General features: G+C 46.0%; 1 protein-coding gene across 1 annotated transcript in view; it reads left to right on the top strand.

The window, feature by feature from the left end:
• LOC141123171 (uncharacterized) overlaps nt 1-20,576 on the top strand; it is a 100,252-nt gene that overhangs the window by 19,760 nt on the left and 59,916 nt on the right. Inside the window, exon 2 of the mRNA XM_073612034.1 lies at nt 15,977-16,093. Within this exon, the coding sequence (XP_073468135.1) occupies nt 15,977-16,093 (117 nt within the window). The remainder of the gene's footprint in view (nt 1-15,976; nt 16,094-20,576) is intronic.

Raw genomic sequence — 20,576 nt, 5'->3', positions numbered from 1 at the left:
CGCCTCCTCCTCCTCCTCCTCCTCCTCCTCCTCTCTCCTATCAGGCACCCACGTTGAGTCAGTGACCTCATCATCCCCTCCCTCCTCATCACTGGAGCAAACCTGGCAGTATGCTGCAGCAGGGGGAGCATGACTGCCAGATTGCTGTCCTTCTTGGGCACCCCCTCTGTCCGCGCTCATGTTACTGCCTTCATCGAGCTCAGTATCGTCATCAGAGCCTTCCAAACGCTGGGCATCCTCCTGGAGCATGTACCCAACACTGTGGTCAAACAGTTCGAGGGAATCCTCATGAGGACATGGTGGAGCTAGGGAAGGAGTCACTGATGACATTGAGCTGAGGGAAGAGGCCGCTGCTTTGCCAGACAAAGCACCCTGGGCATGGGTGAGAGAGGATGAGGAGGATGAGGACGGCTTGGTCATCCACTCGACCAAGTCTTCCGCATGTTGCGGCTCAACATGGCCAGCTGCCGAAAAAAAGGCCAAGCGTGTCCCATGGCCACGTGCTGATGAGGATGCACCGTCTCCACGACCAGCACTAGACACAGAGCCTGCTTGCCCTCTCTTATTGGCTTGTGACTGTCTGCCTCTCCTTCTTGGCCTTCCAGACATACTAATGGCCTGTAGCTGCACTAAGCTGGGATAGAACACCTGTAATTTTCTTCAAGTAGCTTTATATACTGTAACCAGACAAGCCTGCCTGTCAGTAGGAAGATAACAGGAACGGATCTAGCTGAACACTGTGAGCAGGACGCACTGTACTAAATGTAAATAGTCTAGCTGCCTGACCGTGGTACTAATAGGATCAAATAGAACACCTGTAATTTTCTTCAGGTAGCTTTATATACTGTAACCAGACAAGCCTGCCTGTCAGTAGGAAGATAACAGGAACGGATCTAGCTGTACACTGTGAGCAGGACGCACTGTACTAAATGTAAATAGTCTAGCTGCCTGACCGTGGTACTAATAGGATCAAATAGAACACCTGTAATTTTCTTCAGGTAGCTTTATATACTGTAACCAGACAAGCCTGCCTGTCAGTAGGAAGATAACAGGAACGGATCTAGCTGTACACTGTGAGCAGGACGCACTGTACTAAATGTAAATAGTCTAGCTGCCTGACCGTGGTACTAATAGGATCAAATAGAACACCTGTAATTTTCTTCAGGTAGCTTTATATACTGTAACCAGACAAGCCTGCCTGTCAGTAGGAAGATAACAGGAACGGATCTAGCTGTACACTGTGAGCAGGACGCACTGTACTAAATGTAAATAGTCTAGCTGCCTGACCGTGGTACTAATAGGATCAAATAGAACACCTGTAATTTTCTTCAGGTAGCTTTATATACTGTAACCAGACAAGCCTGCCTGTCAGTAGGAAGATAACAGGAACGGATCTAGCTGAACACTGTGAGCAGGACGCACTGTACTAAATGTAAATAGTCTAGCTGCCTGACCGTGGTACTAATAGGATCAAATAGAACACCTGTAATTTTCTTCAGGTAGCTTTATATACTGTAACCAGACAAGCCTGCCGGTCAGTAGGAATTTAACAGGAACGGATCTAGCTGAACACTGTGAGCAGGACGCACTGCACTAAATGTAAATAGCAGGAACGGATCTAGCTGAACACTGTGAGCAGGACGCACTGCACTAAATGTAAATAGTCTAGAAGATAACAGGAACGGATCTAGCTGAACACTGTGAGCAGGACGCACTGCACTAAATGTAAATAGTCTAGAAGATAACAGGAACGGATCTAGCTGAACACTGTGAGCAGGACGCACTGCACTAAATGTAAATAGCAGGAACGGCTCTAGCTGAACACTGTGCGCAGGACGCACTGCACTAAATGTAAATAGCAGGAACGGATCTAGCTGAACACTGTGAGCAGGACGCACTGCACTAAATGTAAATAGCAGGAACGGATCTAGCTGAACACTGTGAGCAGGACGCACTGCACTAAATGTAAATAGCAGGAACGGATCTAGCTGAACACTGTGAGCAGGACGCACTGCACTAAATGTAAATAGCAGGAACGGATCTAGCTGAACACTGTGAGCAGGACGCACTGCACTAAATGTAAATTGCAGGAACGGATCTAGCTGAACACTGTGAGCAGGACGCACTGCACTAAATGTAAATAGTCTAGAAGATAACAGGAACGGATCTAGCTGAACACTGTGAGCAGGACGCACTGCACTAAATGTAAATAGCAGGAACGGATCTAGCTGAACACTGTGAGCAGGACGCACTGCACTAAATGTAAATAGCAGGAACGGATCTAGCTGAACACTGTGAGCAGGACGCACTGCACTAAATGTAAATAGCAGGAACGGATCTAGCTGAACACTGTGAGCAGGACGCACTGCACTAAATGTAAATTGCAGGAACGGATCTAGCTGAACACTGTGAGCAGGACGCACTGCACTAAATGTAAATAGTCTAGAAGATAACAGGAACGGATCTAGCTGAACACTGTGAGCAGGACGCACTGCACTAAATGTAAATAGCAGGAACGGATCTAGCTGAACACTGTGAGCAGGACGCACTGCATTAAATGTAAATAGTCTAGATAGAAGATAACAGGAACGGATCTAGCTAAACTGAATACAGTGTATATATATATATATGCAACACCTGGGATGCATATATATACACAATACACTGTAAGTGCAGCTAACTGACTGACTGTTCTGCCTAATCTATCTAACTCAAATCAAATGACACTGTCTCTCTCTCTCTCTCTCTATCTCTCAGCACACCGGAACACACACTACACAGGGCCGCCGTGCAGGCGGCCTTATATAGTGTGGGGTGTGTACTAAATCCCCTGAGCCATAATTGGCCAAAGCCACCCTGGCTTTGGCCAATTACAGCTCTCTCTACTGACAGCGCTGTGATTGGCCAAGCATGCGGGTCATAGTGCATGCTTGGCCAATCATCAGCCAGCAATGCACTGCGATGCCGCAGTGAATTATGGGCCGTGACGCGCCACACGAATTTAGCGCGAACGGCCCATAACGTTCGCAATTCGGCGAACGATCGAACAGCCGATGTTCGAGTCGAACATGGGTTCGACTCGAACACGAAGCTCATCCCTATACATGAACATATATACCTACTGCATAGGGTCAGCCTGGGGCAGGGTTAAGAAGGGGTTAATCGAAGAGGGCAGGTATTTCCCCTTCAGACCTGCTTATTGTCAGCTGGGCTGAAAGTCTCAGAGAGGAGCTGTTTGAGTAGGAGAGAGAGACAGCAGCATGCTGTGTGAAAATGTCCATTGCTGGATGGTGTGCTGGGTTAGCTTAACCACATAAAGACTGTAGCTCTGATTGGAGCCATGAACTATTACCTATAATAGCCCTGTGTGCTGCTGAACCGTGAGCTGTACCTGTGTGCACAACCTTGAGACGAGACAAGTCTGTCTTATCTTATGTTTATTTTGCCATTTTTCTGAATAAAGCCACTTTTTGTTTTAATGGGCCGTCTCTGAGCCAGCTGTTCACCCCTCTGATCCCCTACAATACACATATATACATGGGGCGGACTGACAATTTATGGGGCCCCCAGGCAATAGGAGATTATGGGGCCCCCGGGCAAAAGGAGAAGATTATGGGGCCCCCGGGCAATAGGAGTTTATGGGGCCCCCAGGCAATAGGAGATTATGGGGCCCCCAGGTAATAGATTATGGGGCTACACACACACACATACAGTATACGCAGATTTTTACATACTGTCTCTGGTTTTATTGAGGCTAGCAACCCTGATGGGGCCCCTTAGTGGCATGGGGCCCTCGGGCAGTGCCCGAGAGCCCGAATGGTCAGTCCGCCCCTGCACACATACCCACCTACCCCAAACCTATACATACACAACCTACAAACATAAGCTATACCTACAGCTGGCCTAGGACAGCAAAGGACAGGGAACCTGTCTAGGGGGAGTAATGTACCCAGACCAGTGCCATTGCAGGAGGAAAAGAACAGGAGGTGCAGAAAATGAGAAAATGACAGGAGACAAACAAAGGCAAAGGTAAAAAGGATGCAAAGCTGGCCTCCCCAAACCCAACAAGTGTTGCAGACACCAACCTTAAAGGCAGATTTCATTCCTAAATAGGAAAAACTGCTCAGCTCCATCAAGACCCACAGAAGGAGCTCCCAAGCTACTCTGGTGCTTTTAGCAGCCTGATACTGGGACTTCGCACTGGGAGAGGCTTAACCCTGGAGGCAGAGGGGGGAACATAGTACTGCTTACTCTTCACTGGTGCGTGGAGGTATGAGGACAAAAAGAAGAATGGGGCGGGGCCTAACTGGCCTTTAATTTATGCTATTTCATTGGTCCTGAGGGAGGGGAGAAAGGCGGAGCCTATCACTAGTATGCTGCCATGGTGGCGTCGGGATATGGCCCTTTAAGAGCTATGGGGGGAAGTGACATTTTGACATCACTTCCGCCCTGCAATGTTATGAAGACAGGTGGGGGCCATCTTCCCTCCCACTCATCTCCATGCCCAGCAAGGGTGAAGATCCGATCGCCGCTGCCGACGGCTCCGGTAAGCAGCAGAGGGGGCCCTTTCCCGCCGCAGATAAAAGTGATCTCGCGGCGAATACGCCGCAGAGACCACTCTTATCAGAAAGCAGACCGCCGGCCGAAGAAGAGGATACCGGGGTTATGGCAGCTAGGACGTATATTGGCATGCGGCGGTCTGTAAAGCCTGTACAGGTTATTAGTTTAGAGTTAACCATGAATGATGGCCCTAGACAGTGGCATCGCTAGGGGGTGGCTTTTGGGGCTATAGCCCCGAATCTCAGGCCCATAGCCCCGAGTCTCTGCAGGGGTCCCCAAGGGGAGGGGAGGCTTTCTGGGGACCCTGATGCATGGGGGAGGCTCTCTGAGGACCCCGATTTAAGGGGGAGGCTTTCTGGGAACCCTGATGCAAGGGGGAGGCTCTCTGGGGATATACACACACACACACATATATTATATACATGTGTATGCCCGCCCAAGGGTATGACTTTCTTTAATACGTTGCTATGGGCTCTAGCCCCAGATCTTTTGTAGACCTAGCAACGCCCCTGGCCCTAGAGTCATTACTCTCACTCCAATGTTTGCAGGGAAACCTGACATATGTGGAACATTTCTGTGTACTTATTGGTGGGGTGATTGGGTTGCTTTTAATTTTTTTTTTTTACATTATATAAATTCATTTCTTAACACTTAATTTTTTTATTGATTTAATTACTATCACAAGGGTGGCAACCCCACCTAATTGGCACAGCAGGTATGCAGACCAAGACTTCAGTGAAGGGATAGAGCAATCCCTAATGATGGGCACAGCAGCTGTGCAGACCTGGGAATTTAGAACTCAATGCAGGGATGGCGGGAGCCCTCATAATGGTCACAGCAGGAGTGCAGACCCGGGAATTCAGTACAGGGATGGTGGGAACCCCTCATAATGGTCACAGCGGGTGTACAGACCTGGGAACTCTGCACAGGGATGGTGGGAACCCCTCATAATGGACACAGCGGGTGTACAGACCTGGGAACTCAGCACGGGGATGGTGGGAACCCCTCATAATGGGCACAGCAGGTGTACAGACCCGGGAACTCAGCACAGGGATGGTGGGAGCCCCTCATAATGGGCACAGCGGGTGTACACTCAGACCCGGGACTCAGCACAGGAATGGTGGGAGCCCCTCATAATGGGCACAGCAGGCTTGTAGAGCTGAAAAGTCAGTGCAGGAATGGTGAGGAGCCATCGTAATGGTCACAGCAGGTTTGTAGAGCTGAAAAGTCAGTGCAGGAATGGTGAGGAGCCCTCATAATTATCCATTCATTAGGAGGTGAAGGGATAGAGCAATCCCTAATGATGGGCACAGCAGCTGTGCAGACCTGGGAATTTAGAACTCAATGCAGGGATGGCGGGAACCCCTCATAAGGGTCACAGCAGGCTTGTAGAGCTGAAAAGTCAGTGCAGGAATGGTGAGGAGCCCTCATAATGGTCACAGCAGGAGTGCAGACCCGGGAACTCAGTACAGGGATGGTGGGAACCCCTCATAATGGTCACAGCAGGCTTGTAGAGCTGAAAAGTCAGTGCAGGAATGGTGAGGAGCCATCGTAATGGTCACAGCAGGAGTGCAGACCAGGGAACTCAGTACAGTGATGGTGGGAACCTCTCATAATTATCCATTCATTAGGAGGTGCTCCTTTGGGGGGGAATTGATAATGTAAAAAGATCTCAGGGCTCTTTTGGACCATAGACCTAACAGCAGTATGCATTGCCAGGCTGCAGCTATAGCAAAGCCAGCAGACTACTACATTTGCTAAAGAGATAAAACTATAAAATGACGACTTTACAACACAGTGGTTTAGCCTCATCTTTATTAGGAATGATGTGCCTGAGTTACGACGCCTAATGTACCTGAGTTCGTTTCAAGGTGGGTTCGGCAAACAATACACAAGTTTGGGTGCTGAAAAAGAACCCAACTGAAGTTCTGCCCATTGTCTAGGCTTATAGATGGTATGGATGTCATTGGGGAACCCCACAGAAACCAAGAAAATAAAGCATGAGCCCCCCCCCCCTCAAAATCTATATCAGACCCTTATCTGAGCATGCAACCTGGCAGAACAAGAAAGGAGGGGGGGTGGCAAGTATGCGCTTCCCTATCCTCCTCATCCATATTAGGCCACATGGACTTGACATGGGAAGGGTACCTTGCCTGGCCAAGTACTTTGTCCCTAGCTTGTTGAGGACAAAGGCCCCTTCCCCACAACCCTGGTCCAATGGTTGGGGGGGTCTGCAGACAGGGTATTATTGGAATCTTGAAGCTCCCTTTAACTGTAAGGTGGTACCCAGATATCACCCCCCCCCCCCCATGTGAATGAGAAAGGGATACATAGTACCTCTCCAGCTATGCAGAGCCAAATCCGTCACAATAAACAATGTCTGCCTACTCACCAAAAGCCACCAACAGGTCTAGGAGTCTTCCGAGTGATGTCATTGCCCAAATATGACCATGTGGCCATATTTCATTAGTGATGTCTATACTATCCCTGTCCTTTATTTTACATGGCTGATGATGCCTGGCCAGTAAATGAATGGAGTTGGGTGACATGACTGGTAAAGACACGTAGGGTGCCTCCACCTGCTGCTTCCTTAACAACCATTAAGAGGAAGCCGTGAAATGTTGTAGGAGGAAAAACACCACTACTGCTGTATACATCACGTTCAGCTTCCAACAAACTAGCAAAAGAGTCCAGCGTTCAGGAGAATGCCTGGCAAAGTTCAAACTGAACATTCAATGCATCCCTAATCTTGAGTATGCAATTCAGTTTTGGATACCAGTCCTTACAAAAGATGTCCTTGTACTGGCGAGCGTTCAGAGAAGAGGCATATTAGGTCAATGATTTCACTACTATCCGTGAGCATTGTGATTGATGATAGATTTACAAGGGACATTTTTGGGGATTTGTATTTTTCGGGCTTTTTAAGTTTGTTTGATAGTCTTTATTTATAGATCAGGCTTTTTTTATGCATCAATAAGAGTACTATGTACCCCTTACTCATTCACATGGGAGCTAGTATTTGGCGGCCCCTTTTTTTAACGGGGGGCTTCCAAATTGGTATAACCCCGGCCATGGCTGCAAGAACCCCCCCCCACTCGCGTGAGGCAGACGGCGGACAGGAAGGTGGAGATCGCCGTAAGCAAACCGGCTGCAAGAACCTCCCCCCCACTCGCGTGAGGCAGACGGCGGACAGGAAGGTGGAGATCGCCGTAAGCAAACCGATGAACCCCCCCGGTGTTAGATGGATGAGAAGGCTGCGGCAGAGACTAACCTTAACATAGTAGGCAGGGGGAATGAAGAGCTGGCCCATTCTCCTCTCCGTTCTTCTTCGGGCTGAACAGAAAGTTTGTCCTGAGACACGATTGGGAGTCCTAAGACTCTCTGGCCAATCGGGTCTCAGGAGCTGCTTCCTGATTGGTCGGGAGGAGAATCAGGAAGACAATCGCGAATATTAATTCACTATTGTCACACAAGTGGGCGGGCTCCGGGCGCAGTGCTCTGCGCCAACGAGCCCACCCTTTTTTCAAGCCAATTAGAGCCTCAGGCTCTAATCACGTGCCTCAAGGAAAAAAAAAAAAAAAAACCCCATTGGAATCCATGCCTCCAGCACCCTGCATGTAGATTAGGGACCGGGCACATGAATTAGGGGGCGGCACCACTTCGCCCCATATGGACGGGCTGCCACTGGTAGGGGGGCTGCAAACTCATCCTCACCCTTTCCTGGCAAGGCAGTAGTTTTTCATGTTCATATAGTGGATGTAAAGCCTCAAGGTTTTTCACTTTATAAAGTTATATGCATTAAGGTGAAAAACCTTCTGTACTGCAGATCCCCTCCCCCCCTCCAGACACCCCTTTTTCTTTCCTGAGCCTGATCCGATCCAGCGATGTGCATGAGTGCAGTGGCTCCAGCCGCTGTCTCTCTCCTCATTGGACAGATTGATAGCAGTGGGAGCCATTGGCTCCCGCTACTGTGAATCAAATCCAGTGACACGTGAGTGGGGGGAGTCCAACTGTCTGTGTCAATTGACTCGGGAGCGAGCCCGCGCGCGGGTGCCCCTATGGAAAGCGGCTTTCCGTGGGAGAATCCTGATGAAGAGGAGGAGCCTGGAGCGCCAAGTGAGGCACCCCAGAAGAAGAGGATTGGGGCTGCTCTGTACAAAACGATTGCACAAATTATTTATAAATTATTTTTATACAAAAAAGAAAAAATTTGTTGAAATTTGGCATAATCGTTCATTCGGAAGCATCCGAATGAACGAAAGACTGTTTGACAATTTTTTTCTGAAACAAATTTTTCTAAAAGATGGAAAATCGAAAATCTGAAAATCAGAAAGAACGAAAATCTGAAAATAAGTACGAAAAGCATTTTGGATAATTCCGTTTTTCGTATTTACTATAATAGTTAAATTATTAACCATGATTATAGTTTTTATTATTATTATTATTTATTTATTAATAATAAATAATACTAGCTATAATAATAGTTATAAACTATTAAATTATAGGTATTGAAATTTCCTTTCAAATTTGGCTACTTGTTAGTGAACATAACAAATACGAATTTATCCGAAGTTTACAAATTATCCAAAATAACGAATGCCGCATCTATACGAATGGAGCGCAAGAAATACAAATGCAACCCAAAGTCACAGGTTGGACTTGATGGACTTGTGTCTTTTTGCAACCTCGCCAACTATGTAACTATGTAATAGACTTACCAGGGTTCAAAGCTTATTTATCAGTAACCCAGCCATTATCTTAGCACATCTCCTTCCCTTAAGTTCTTAGGTCTATCCCCACAGGGGAGGAAGAGAACAGACTCATCCCCAGGGATTGGCCAGGCCCTACTTCCCTTAAGTTCTTAGGTCTATCCCCACAGGGGAGGAAGAGAACAGACTCATCCCCAGGGATTGGCCAGGCCCTCCTTCCCTTAAGTTCTTAGGTCCATCCCCACAGGGGAGGAAGAGAACAGACTCATCCCCAGGGATTGGCTGGGCCCTGCTAAATATTCAGGCCAGGCCAATTTGAATCATCCTGCCTCTAAGCTCCAGAAGCTTCTTCCAGAAACAGGGGGAGCTAATCAAACTCCCAACCTGAGAAACTACAAACAGACTCTACTCAACAGAAGTTAACACTAGATTTGACTAACTACACACAATATAGGACAGTGTGTGGCCCCCCGTATAGAGTCTGTAGGAATCTGTTATCAGTTTACTACCTGAGCAGATTTATCTGGAACATTGGGGATTGAACATGGCAAACTGACCAGTTCCACCCAACTGGATCATCACAGATCTAATCATCTCCTATTCTACAGGCTCTTAGAAACAAGTAGAGTTACCAGCAATGTTCAGATCTGTCATTTCTGCTAATAAGAATACAGTTTCCCGTTTTCAGACTTTCACACTGCATCTGTATGTACTTCTTCTTCCAATATCGGAAAGGAAGTGAAAGGATCCGTTTACATAATACATTTCTGTCTAGTTATGTAAAAAGTCTCACATACTGTATGATCTGGAATAACCTCCACTTCTGTATCATGGTCATAGGATAGAATGAAGAAGACCTCAAGCTGAAGTGTAATCACTTATTGTTCAGGGCAATTTTGAAATGTTTTCATGTTTGGAACCCCCTAAACATGATACGTTTTCTAAAAGCAGAGGCCCTGGAGAATAAACTGGTGGCTGTTGCCATTCCTTTTTTTTTTTTGTATGTTGCGTAATATTTGCGCAGGCGTTTTTCAAACATGAGTTTTCAGGAAATATTACACTAAAATGACTTTTAGTGCACACAAATACAATTTAATACTCATTTTATTTTGTAAATTCTAAAAGATAATCTCGCGTTGAACAAATAGATACCAACATGTCAAGATTTAACCGCTTGTCGACCAGCCGCCGTCATTATACTGCGGCAGGTCAGCGCGATCCCGTTAACCGTCGTAGCTGTACATCAGCTTGTGGGGTCGGGATAGAAGGCACGAGCTCGCCGCCAGAGGTGCGCACACGCGCCCGCTGCACTGCGGGGGTGCCGATGCTCGTGGGCGAGGGTCGCCATGACCGCCGGCCAGGAGCGATCGTGGGCACGAGAGGCAGAACGCGGAAGTGTGTGTGTAAACACGCAAACCCCTGTTCTACTCTGTGAAGAGAGACAGATCGTGATTTCCTAATAGCTAGGAATCACGATCTGTCATTTCCTCTTGGTCAGTCCCCCCCCCCCACAGTTAGAAACACACACAGGGAACACGGTTAACCCCTTGATCTCCCCCTACTGTTAACACCTTCCCTGCCAGTGACATTTTTACAGTAATCAGTGCATTTTTATAGCCATGATCGCTGTATAAATGACAATGGTCCCAAAAATGTGTCCAGTGTGTCCGCCATAATGTCGCAGTTCTGATAAAAATCGCAGATCACCGCCATTACTAGTAAAAAAATAATAATAATAATAAAAATGCTATAAATCTATCACCTATTTTGTAGGCTCTATAACTTTTGCGCAAACCAATCAATATACGCTTATTGCATTTTTTTTTATATGTAGAAGAAAACATATCGGCCTAAACTGAGAAAAAACTTGCTTTAAAAAAAAAAATGGGGATATGTATTATAGCAAAAAGTACTAAATATTGTGTTCTTTTCAAAGTGTTGGTCTTTTTTTGTATATAGCTCAAAAAATAAAAACCGCAGAGGTGATCAAATACCACCAAAAGAAAGCTCTATTTGTGGGAAAAATGGACGTCAATTTTGTTTGGGTGCAACGTCGCATGACCGCGCAATTGTCAGTTAAAGCGACGCAGTGCTGAATCGCGAAAAATGGCCCGGTCATTCAGCAGCCAAATCTTCCGGGGCTGAAGTGGTTAAAATTGCGCACACCTGTGAAATGGCAACAAACAACGATAATTAAAATTGTCTGTAAGTGATGTTTTAAAAGCCTTTACAAGTTATTAGTTTACCGTTAATCACAGTGGCGGCCGGTTTAAAAATTTTTGGGGGGGGGCGGCAAACAGTATGCCATTCCCCTCCCCGCTTGGTCGGTCAGTAGCACTTACCCCATCACCGGCGGCCTCCCGTTCTCCTGCTCTCATCACGGCGATGGCGCCATCCGTTTCTTCCCTCCTCCTCGGCAGCCAATTGGGAGACTTCTCTTTTCGTCCAATCTGAAAACGGGTCTCACACCCGCTTCTGATTGGCACGATTGAGGATCAGTGTTTCAACAGCAAAATATCATTCACTGTTGTAACACACCTGGGTGGGCTCCCGTTCGCATTCTCTGTGACCCGAGCCCACCCTATTTTGAAGCCTATTAAAGACTCTGGCTCTAATCAGGTGCTTCATGCCGGACGCATGAATAAGGGGTGAGCATGGCGGCTGTGGCGGCCGTGGATAGATTCATGCAAAGCATGAATCTATCCATTGCTATAGAGGGGTGGGGTAGAGAGAGGGGGCGGTGCCCGGGCGCCACTGGTTAATCATGAATTATAGCCTAAAATTATTGCTCTCGTTTCAATGTTCACAGCAATACCGTACATGTGTGGTGCAATCACCGTTTACATATGCGTGGCGGACCTACATTCTCTTTAGCATTATGCACAGGGGGGGACGGGGGTGCTTTAATTTTTTTTTTTAAAAATTGTAATTATTATTTTTATAGATTTTTTTTTCTTGCACTTATTTATTTACTTATTTATATGTTGTCAATTAACTTTATTTCTATCACAAGGGGGAAAACCAGCCCCCTTGTGATAGTTTGGCCAAGTGACAGGTCCTCTTTATCCAGATATCACGGCTCTATTAGACCCTCAATGTTCTCCCCTACCATTCAAACCAACCAACCCAGCACATATAAATTATCCAAACAGATAAATTTTCAGGTGTTTGTACAAACACCCAAACAGCCAAGGTTCTGACAGAAATTTCTGTTTGTGCTGTGTCAATAAAGAAAAACAAAGGGATGTTCTCAGGGTATATTCTCATGTGAATGAGGAAGATACTGCATTATGGTCACTAGATGGCACCAACTATCATAGGAAATAAGTGTGCTCCTTATCTCCATCTAGTGGCCATAATGTGGTATTTTTTTAATCACACATTTTATCTGCAGAGAATAAAGCTTGGAAACATTCAATTTTGCCCTATTCACACAGAACAGATTGATTTACAGACAGTTTCAATAGAAGAACAGTTATGCAAATTTTAATAAAACTACCACTTAATGTTCCTTGACTGGTAACATAAATCTGTTTTGCCTTTTATTTCTCACCTCTATGTTTATTTAGTATCCACGTCTCGACTGTCTCTGGTTAGCAAAGTCCAACCACCCAGATCCACCCATATCCTACTTACCGAAATATGGTTCCACATCACAGAAACTCCACCCATGGTCTGCCTGCTTCCAAGGTTGGCGCATGGCAGTCATATACATTATGAGTTGGTCCTGCCCAGACCTCACCTCTAAATATTCAGTGATTCCAAATCACGCCCTCATTATGAGTTGGTCCTGCCCAGACCTCACCTCTAAATATGCCGTGATTCCTAATCATGCCCACATTATGAGTTGGTCCTGCTCAGACCCCACCTCTAAATATGCAGTGATTCCAAATCACGCCTACATTATGAGTTGGTCCTGCCGAGACCCCACCTCTAAGTATGCAGTGATTCTAAATCGTGCCCACATTATGAGTTGGTCCTGCCCAGACCCCACCTCTAAATATTTAGTGATTCCTAATTACGCCCACATTATGAGTTGGTCCTGCCCAGATCCCACCGCTAAATATGCAGTGATTCCTAATCATGGCCACATTATGAGTTGGTCCTGCCCAGACCCCGCCTCTAAATATGCAGTGATTCCAAATCACGCCCACATTATGGGTTGGTCCTACCCAGACCCCACCTCTAAATATGCAGTGATTCCAAATCACGCCCACATTATGGGTTGGTCCTGCCCAGACCCCGCCTCTGAACATACAGTGATTCCTAATCACGCCCACATTATGGGTTGGTCCTGCCCAGACCCCGCCTCTGAACATACAGTGATTCCTAATCACGCCCACATTATGGGTTGGTCCTGCCCAGACCCCACCTCTAAATATGCAGTGATTCCTAATCACACCTACATAATGAGTTGGTCCTGCCCAGACCCCACCTCTAAATATGCAGTGATTATGCAAAGGGCGGGCCAACTCAGTATTGAACCCTATGGACTAAGACTGGGTTGCCATTAAATTTCATGCGCGTGTAAAGGCAAGCGTCCCAATACTTCTGGTAATATAGTGTATGTCAGGACTGCTTACATACGGCCCCAATCACTGTAAATAATGTTTTGTTGGTTTACTGCTCATATGGATAAACATGTTTTTTTTTCAACCTGTGTGAAGTTGATGTTGTGATCCCAGGAAACAACATCAGTGGGACAGTGCACCAAAATACAGGACTGTCCCAGAAAATCCGGGACAAATACAAAACAGTTGACTTCTATGGCAGATCCACCCAACCAATGTCTATAGGAGTCACTGAGCTCTATGAGCAGCACTAGTGCAGAATGTACCAACACCTACGGTAAATGTTACATTTTCATTAGATGATCCACATGATGCACCATCCACAGAGGTGTCACTGTGTCAGAAACCATGAAATCAGACCGAGACAGAAGTACAGTTAAATCACACTTGTTTAATAATAAAAGTAACAAACGTAGTCAAAACATAGCCAGAGTTCAGGAACCGCAATGGATAGTCAGACAAGCCAAACGTCAGGGAGCTGGAGATGAGCGTAGTAAAACAGCACGCAGGATATGGAGTCAGAAGAGATGTCAGCCAAGCAAGTCTTTTAACAGTCTTTTAACAGGAATGCAGGAGAGCGTCTCTGTGATGTTGACTAAGGCGAAGGCAGAGATCATCTGGGCTGGACGGCTTAAGTAGGCAGGACTGAAGAGCAGGATATCATCAACAGGTGAGTCACTGTGGAGAGATAGGAGCTAGCAAGAAGGAAGCCCAGCCCTGACACACTGTACAATGCAGAAGGGCTGCTCATTGGGTTGAGGGGAGCGATGGGGGCTCCGGGTTCAACTATGCAGATCATAGCTCTTGGTTACTTCCAAAAAACCAAAGAAAAAAAAAAAAAAAAAAACACTGACCCCAAAAGGCAAAAACTGCTAACATAATAATTGAACTATAGTGTAATGTACAGAAAAAAGATAATTTATAGAAGAAATGGTTAGTTTGGAAAATCAGGGATACATCTGCAAAATATGTCGACCCAGAGAAAGCGTGACATGCAATGGTCATTGGTGGTTGGGAATGCTTTATACCTGCCTTGCTTTAAAGTTATAAATATTATTGATATTTTGACATGAAGGTCCTCACAGCATTGAATAGTGTGAGATCCTCCAGTGAGTGGTGCGAATCCCATAGGACATTGGACTATTCAGTTGCCTTATGACTATGGCTGTAACGAGCCCCTTTGCTCGCTCGGTTCCAATCTCCCGACGCTCCTCTGCTGCTATAGAATCAGATTGTAGATCGCAACATCTGATTGCTCGGTCATCCAAAGCTCCGGGATTAGAACTACAGCTATGTGCCGTTCTAACCCAGTTGTGATAGCTCAGAACAAACACCAGGCAGGCTGTATGTAAGTTCAACCAGGAATCTCCTTTATTCAAAAATACAGGCTCTTTTATACGCTAACAGTGGAGGTTCATACCTCCGGCTCATATTACTCTGAACATACACCTGTAACCTAATTAACCTAATTAACATGGGCTAATTAACTAATCCCTTTAGACAGCCTAGATGACTCAGACATGACCTTTAGGCCAGACTGGCCGTCTTGTAGCTTAGAACCCCCAATCAACATTATCACATTAGCAGAGTTAATTAACACAAACAACAATGGGGATCTAATGACTCTTAGATCCCATACTAGACTTATTTACAATACACATTCTAGCAGGCAACAGACAGACAGGTGGCTGGAATTGACATCAGCATCTCCTAACAGTATTTGTCCCAGCATTATGAATCAGCCACTATTTCTAATATGGAAAATCCAGGGTTCCCAGAGTCTGTGTGTCCTGGGGGACCAGGACCCGAATCCACAGTAATACCGCCTCAAGGCATACAGCTCACAAAGAGCACCGTTCCCCCAAATGCCAGGGCCCAAGATCGATCGGCAAGAGGCTAGCATACAGTCCCCTCCAAAAGTCTCTCTCCTGGCTAGGTCTGTCACAATGGCCAACAATTACTATTTGTACCACTAAGGGAGGGAGATGTGATGGGGTGTTATATCTGGTCTGTGATGGACTGTAGAAGTGTCCTTGAAGTTGAAAGTCAGGAAAAGTAATCAGCTAAACCTTACCACCGAGATGGGGAGACGTTGAGTGTTGTGTCTTTGTGTGATCGGGTCCCTTTTCTTTGTAGATGCCACCCCGGAGTCACCGTGTGATGACTGGGAGGTTACCTATGAGAATGTCACCCCCCACAGGGACATCCAGGGAGGACAAGCAGAGAACCTGCCACAGGCCAAAGGACTAAAAGGTAATACTCGTTATTATTCTTGTTAATATACTGACAGATTAAAGATGTATTCAATAGATGGCCTCAATTTCATCACTGGTCCTACAGAAGTAAATACAATCTACAGGCAAGTCAATTTTTATTTTCTTTTTAATTTGTATTTCTATTTTTTTCTTTACCCTGCTGAACTCAAAGCACTTGGCAGGTGAGGCCGCCATCTTGAATGTACTCAATTGACCCAATTAACTCAATCAGCATGTCTTTGGAGAGTAGGAGGAATCCAGAGTACATGAAGGGCTTTCCAATAAAATGGCACAATCACTTTTGCGGGGCTCTGAAAGAGCAGCCCCCCGCGCGTGCCAGCGGCACCCACGGCACCCGTAATGGTTCCCAAGAGGTTTCCCATTTCTCTGGGGAGTATGGGACCATGGGAAACCACTTCTCCGGTGAAAGCAGGAGGGACTTAGGGAACCATCATTCCCTCCTGAGACTTATGACCCTGGAGGCAGATTGTATTATGTCACCCCCAGTGTCATTCCTTGGCCAGTGTAGTTGAGGATGCAGCTATTCAAACATGATATGTGTTTAAATAGCTGCACTGGAGGGCAAGGGAGATATTAGGAGTTTAACCGCTTAAGCACCCCCCCCCCACATACATATACTGCGGCAGGGCGACCCTTAAGCGCAAAATCACGTACCTGTACTTGGTTTTTTATCCTCGGCTTTGGGGCACACGCACGCACCGCCAAAGCCCCACCTCCGCTGCGATTGGACACAGCGGGAGCCAATCAGCTGGTCCAGTGCACACAATATCCACTGGGACCCGCCGATCTTTCTGAGGAGAGACAGAACGGCAGTCTGCCTCAGTAAACAAAGCAGATCACCGTTCTGCATGAGGGGAAAATGGAGAACTTGTGTTTCTGCTGAGCAGAAACACGGATCTCTGTTTTCACCCAGTCAGAGCACCTCCCCCACAGTTGAAATGCACCCCCTAGGGACACATTTAACCCTTTGATTGCCCCTGATGTTAACCCCTTCCCTGCCAGTGTCATTAGTACAGTGACAGTGCATTTTTTTTACACTGATCACTGTATTAGTGTCACTGGTCTCCAAAAAGTGTCAAAAGTTTCAGTTAGGTGTCCGATCTGTCCGCTGCAATGTCACAGTCCTGCTGATCGCCGCCATTACTAGTAAAAAAATTAAATAAATAAAAATTCCAGAATATATGCCATAGTTTGTAGATGTGATAACTTTGGTGTAAAGGTGGTCAGTGACAGCTGGGGTCCAGTGCTAAGTCCAGTAGCTGAAACAATCATCATGGCTTCTGATCATTCTACAGAGGGCTCTATAGGAATAGAAAATAAACCCAACACTTCCATGTTGTGTTTACATTGGAAGCCGTGTGACATCACAGTACTTCCTGTCAATGGAGCTGTTATAGCGCTATCTCGCCTCCAGTAGATCTCTGCTATAGTAACCAGATCCAGAGCCCCTCCATCAAAAAAAAAAAATTGCAAAAAAAAAAGAAAGAAGTGTAAACATTTTTTTCTCTAGTCCATGTAAGGGTGCCATGGTCTCACTCAAGCCTGAAGGGTCAGCCCAACAAATCGTAAAGGAGTGTTTCTAGAGCCTACTTTATCAACAGACACTCTTGTTCCACAACGGCATTTTTCTCAGCTGGCGTGAGCTTCCAGCTCAGGTACGCGACTGTGCGTTCTTTTCCTTCAACCTAATATTGCTGTTTCTGGGTTCACCATGAACCCACCCTTTGGAGGACATCCAGGACTAACTGGACCTTTTTAAATGACTTTCCCAGTCATAGCTAAAGATGGTGATGTCATCAAGGTAAGCTGCTGAGAATTCTTTATAGGGTCTCAGAACTTTGTCAATGGCTTTCTGGAAAGTGTCCGGGGCCCCGTGCAACCCAAATGACATTCTGACATACTGTCATAACCTCTCTGGTGTGGCAAATGCTGCGTCTTCTTTAGCCTTGGGAGAGTTGAATCTGCTAGTAACCCTTTGTTAAATCAAGAGTAGTAATGTACCGGGCAGGTCCTAATCTTTCAAATATCTTTCAAATATTTCATCTACCTGGGGCATTGGCTACATGTCCAGTTTGGAGACTTTATTTAACTTATGAAAATCATTACAGAACCACCAGGTTCCATTGGCTTGGGCACTAGGACTATAGAACTTACTGGCTCTGAGGAAGAAGGTATTCCTTCTAAATGCATCAGCTAGCAGTGGTCCTGATGTCCTGTCCTGTTTCTGCTGGAGACCGTCAACACCTAGACCGATTGCCACCAATAGTAGGCTTTCACAAAGTGATTTTTCTTCACGTGTTTGTGAGTAGTTTTTAATCTGTTTTTATTAATACATTTATAAAGGATAATGCAAAAGGCCGGTGTGCCCTCTTTTCTTTATTTCTTTTATGACTGCTAGGATACCCCTATCCTGGAGGGCAGCAAGGCCTGAGAAATTATCCCTTAAACACTAGACCATCCGGATATCACACTAGTGCGCAAGAGTATTTGTTTGTTTGGGACTATAGAACTAACCAGCTACTTGTGGACTCCTTGACAATCCCAAGATCCAACATACTTCTAAGCGCTACAGTTTAATGTTTACATGAGCACCAGGGTTTGTGTGAATTGCATATTCAATTACGTTAGTCAGGCCCAGCAGGTTTGGGAACATTTCTAGATTTCTATGTAAGAATTCTCAGGACCACTGTTATTGAGAAGGGAAATGGCTTCTACAATCCCTACCTTGCTAAACTGAGTTTTGTGGTCTTTCTGAAATTTTTGCCTGACTCTCAAAGCCTTTCTTTCCTTACAGGGTTTGATTAGATTAACATGATAGATCTGGTAGGCTAGTGGACCTTATAGTTAACCTTTTCCTACCTTTTTGACTAACTCAAAAGGCCATTGTACAAGGAACTTGCTCTCGATGGTAGACACTAACACAAGAACCCAATCCTCAAGTTTAAACTCTCTGACCTTGGCAGACTGGTTGCACACTTGACTCTTTTGTGCAGCCTGCACATGCTCTCTGACAAGGGGCATCACTTCTGCCATCCGGTTCTTCATTTGTGCGATGTGTTCCACCATGTTCCAATAAAGGGTAGCCTCTTGTACCCACATCTCTTTCACTACATCCATCAATCCACAGGGGTGTCTCCTATAAACCAACTCTAAGGGCAAAAACCCTGTGGATGCCTGGGTTACCTCCCGTATGGCAAACAAGAGGACAGTAAAAAAAAATCGCAGCCATGACCATCTTTTTTAACCACTTTCTTAAGCGTCCCCTTTATGGTTTTGTTACATTGTTCCACTAGCCCATCAGTTTGTGGACTCACTGCTATCACTGTTATCTCCAACCCTTTGCTTAATTGACAGGGATTCCTGGTGATGTCAATGGTTTCTTTTGAAATGGTGGGTCCAAGCACCCGTGGATTCCTTGACACCCATGGAACCACTGACAGTGGGAAGCTGTCATATATAAAAGCAAAAAGAAATACCACTTCTCTATGTAAATGCTTGGCTCTTGCCTAACAAGGGGCTGAACAGGCAAAACTTTAGGCATTCATCCGAACTGCCCAACTTTGGTCTGAATCGTTGGCTCATCCCTAGTCTCTATGTGCCTATTTACACAGATGCCGGCTAATGCTACTTACAGTGTAATTGTGCTAATCCGACATTTCTTTCACACATTTCCGGTTCTTTAAATTAGATGATTTTGTTATTTTGTAGCTGTGTGTTTATCGCCTGAGGAAGGGTGGAGGCTCTCACCTGAAACTGTTACAATGTAATGGAAAGACTTTTTCTTTCCTTTACAAATACATCTTTGAGTGCTGCAGCCCCCCCGGGGACTTTCTATATTTATTATGAGCTTTTGGCAACCTGTGGTTTTCAGCAATTACCTATTGAAATTTGAAGCCTACCATCTTGTTCTTTTCTTCTAAAGTAGTTCTGACACAGCCTGGAGGTATGTTTTGGGTCATTATCTTGCTGACCTTGATGACCCTCTGACCAACTAGGCTTATTCCAGAGGGTATTGCATGACGCTGCAAAATGCTGTGGTATTGTTTCAGAGCAGGCATGTACTGGTGATCAGGACTACCGGGAGTTTCCCAGTGGGCCGATGACTCGGGCCGGATTCAGTGACAGCGGAGGTAGAGCGGGTGGGGACTCCCAAACCCTGTCCACCAATAAGCTAATCTCCCGCTGTGCAGCTGTTTAGAAAAAAAAACTTGGGAGTCCCCATCCGCTCACCTTGCCCCCGCCTCCCCTCCCCTTCTTTCCTCCAGCCCTAGTTACCCAGATCTGTGGTGCCCAGGAGGAAGAGAGAGGACCAGATGTACCAGCAGTGCACAGCTCCAGAGGAACCACCTGCAAGACAAGCAAGGGGCATACCTAGAGCATTTGGCACCCGGATCCTATATCTGACACCCCTCCTCTAACTTTAAAATATAAAAACACCCACAAAAAATTGTAATGTTTCT

Source organism: Aquarana catesbeiana, linkage group LG01 (assembly GCF_042186555.1).
Source record: "Aquarana catesbeiana isolate 2022-GZ linkage group LG01, ASM4218655v1, whole genome shotgun sequence".
Lineage (NCBI taxonomy): Eukaryota > Metazoa > Chordata > Amphibia > Anura > Ranidae > Aquarana > Aquarana catesbeiana.
The sequence above is the reverse complement of the archived record's forward strand: the minus strand, read 5'-3'. Positions and strand labels throughout refer to the sequence as shown.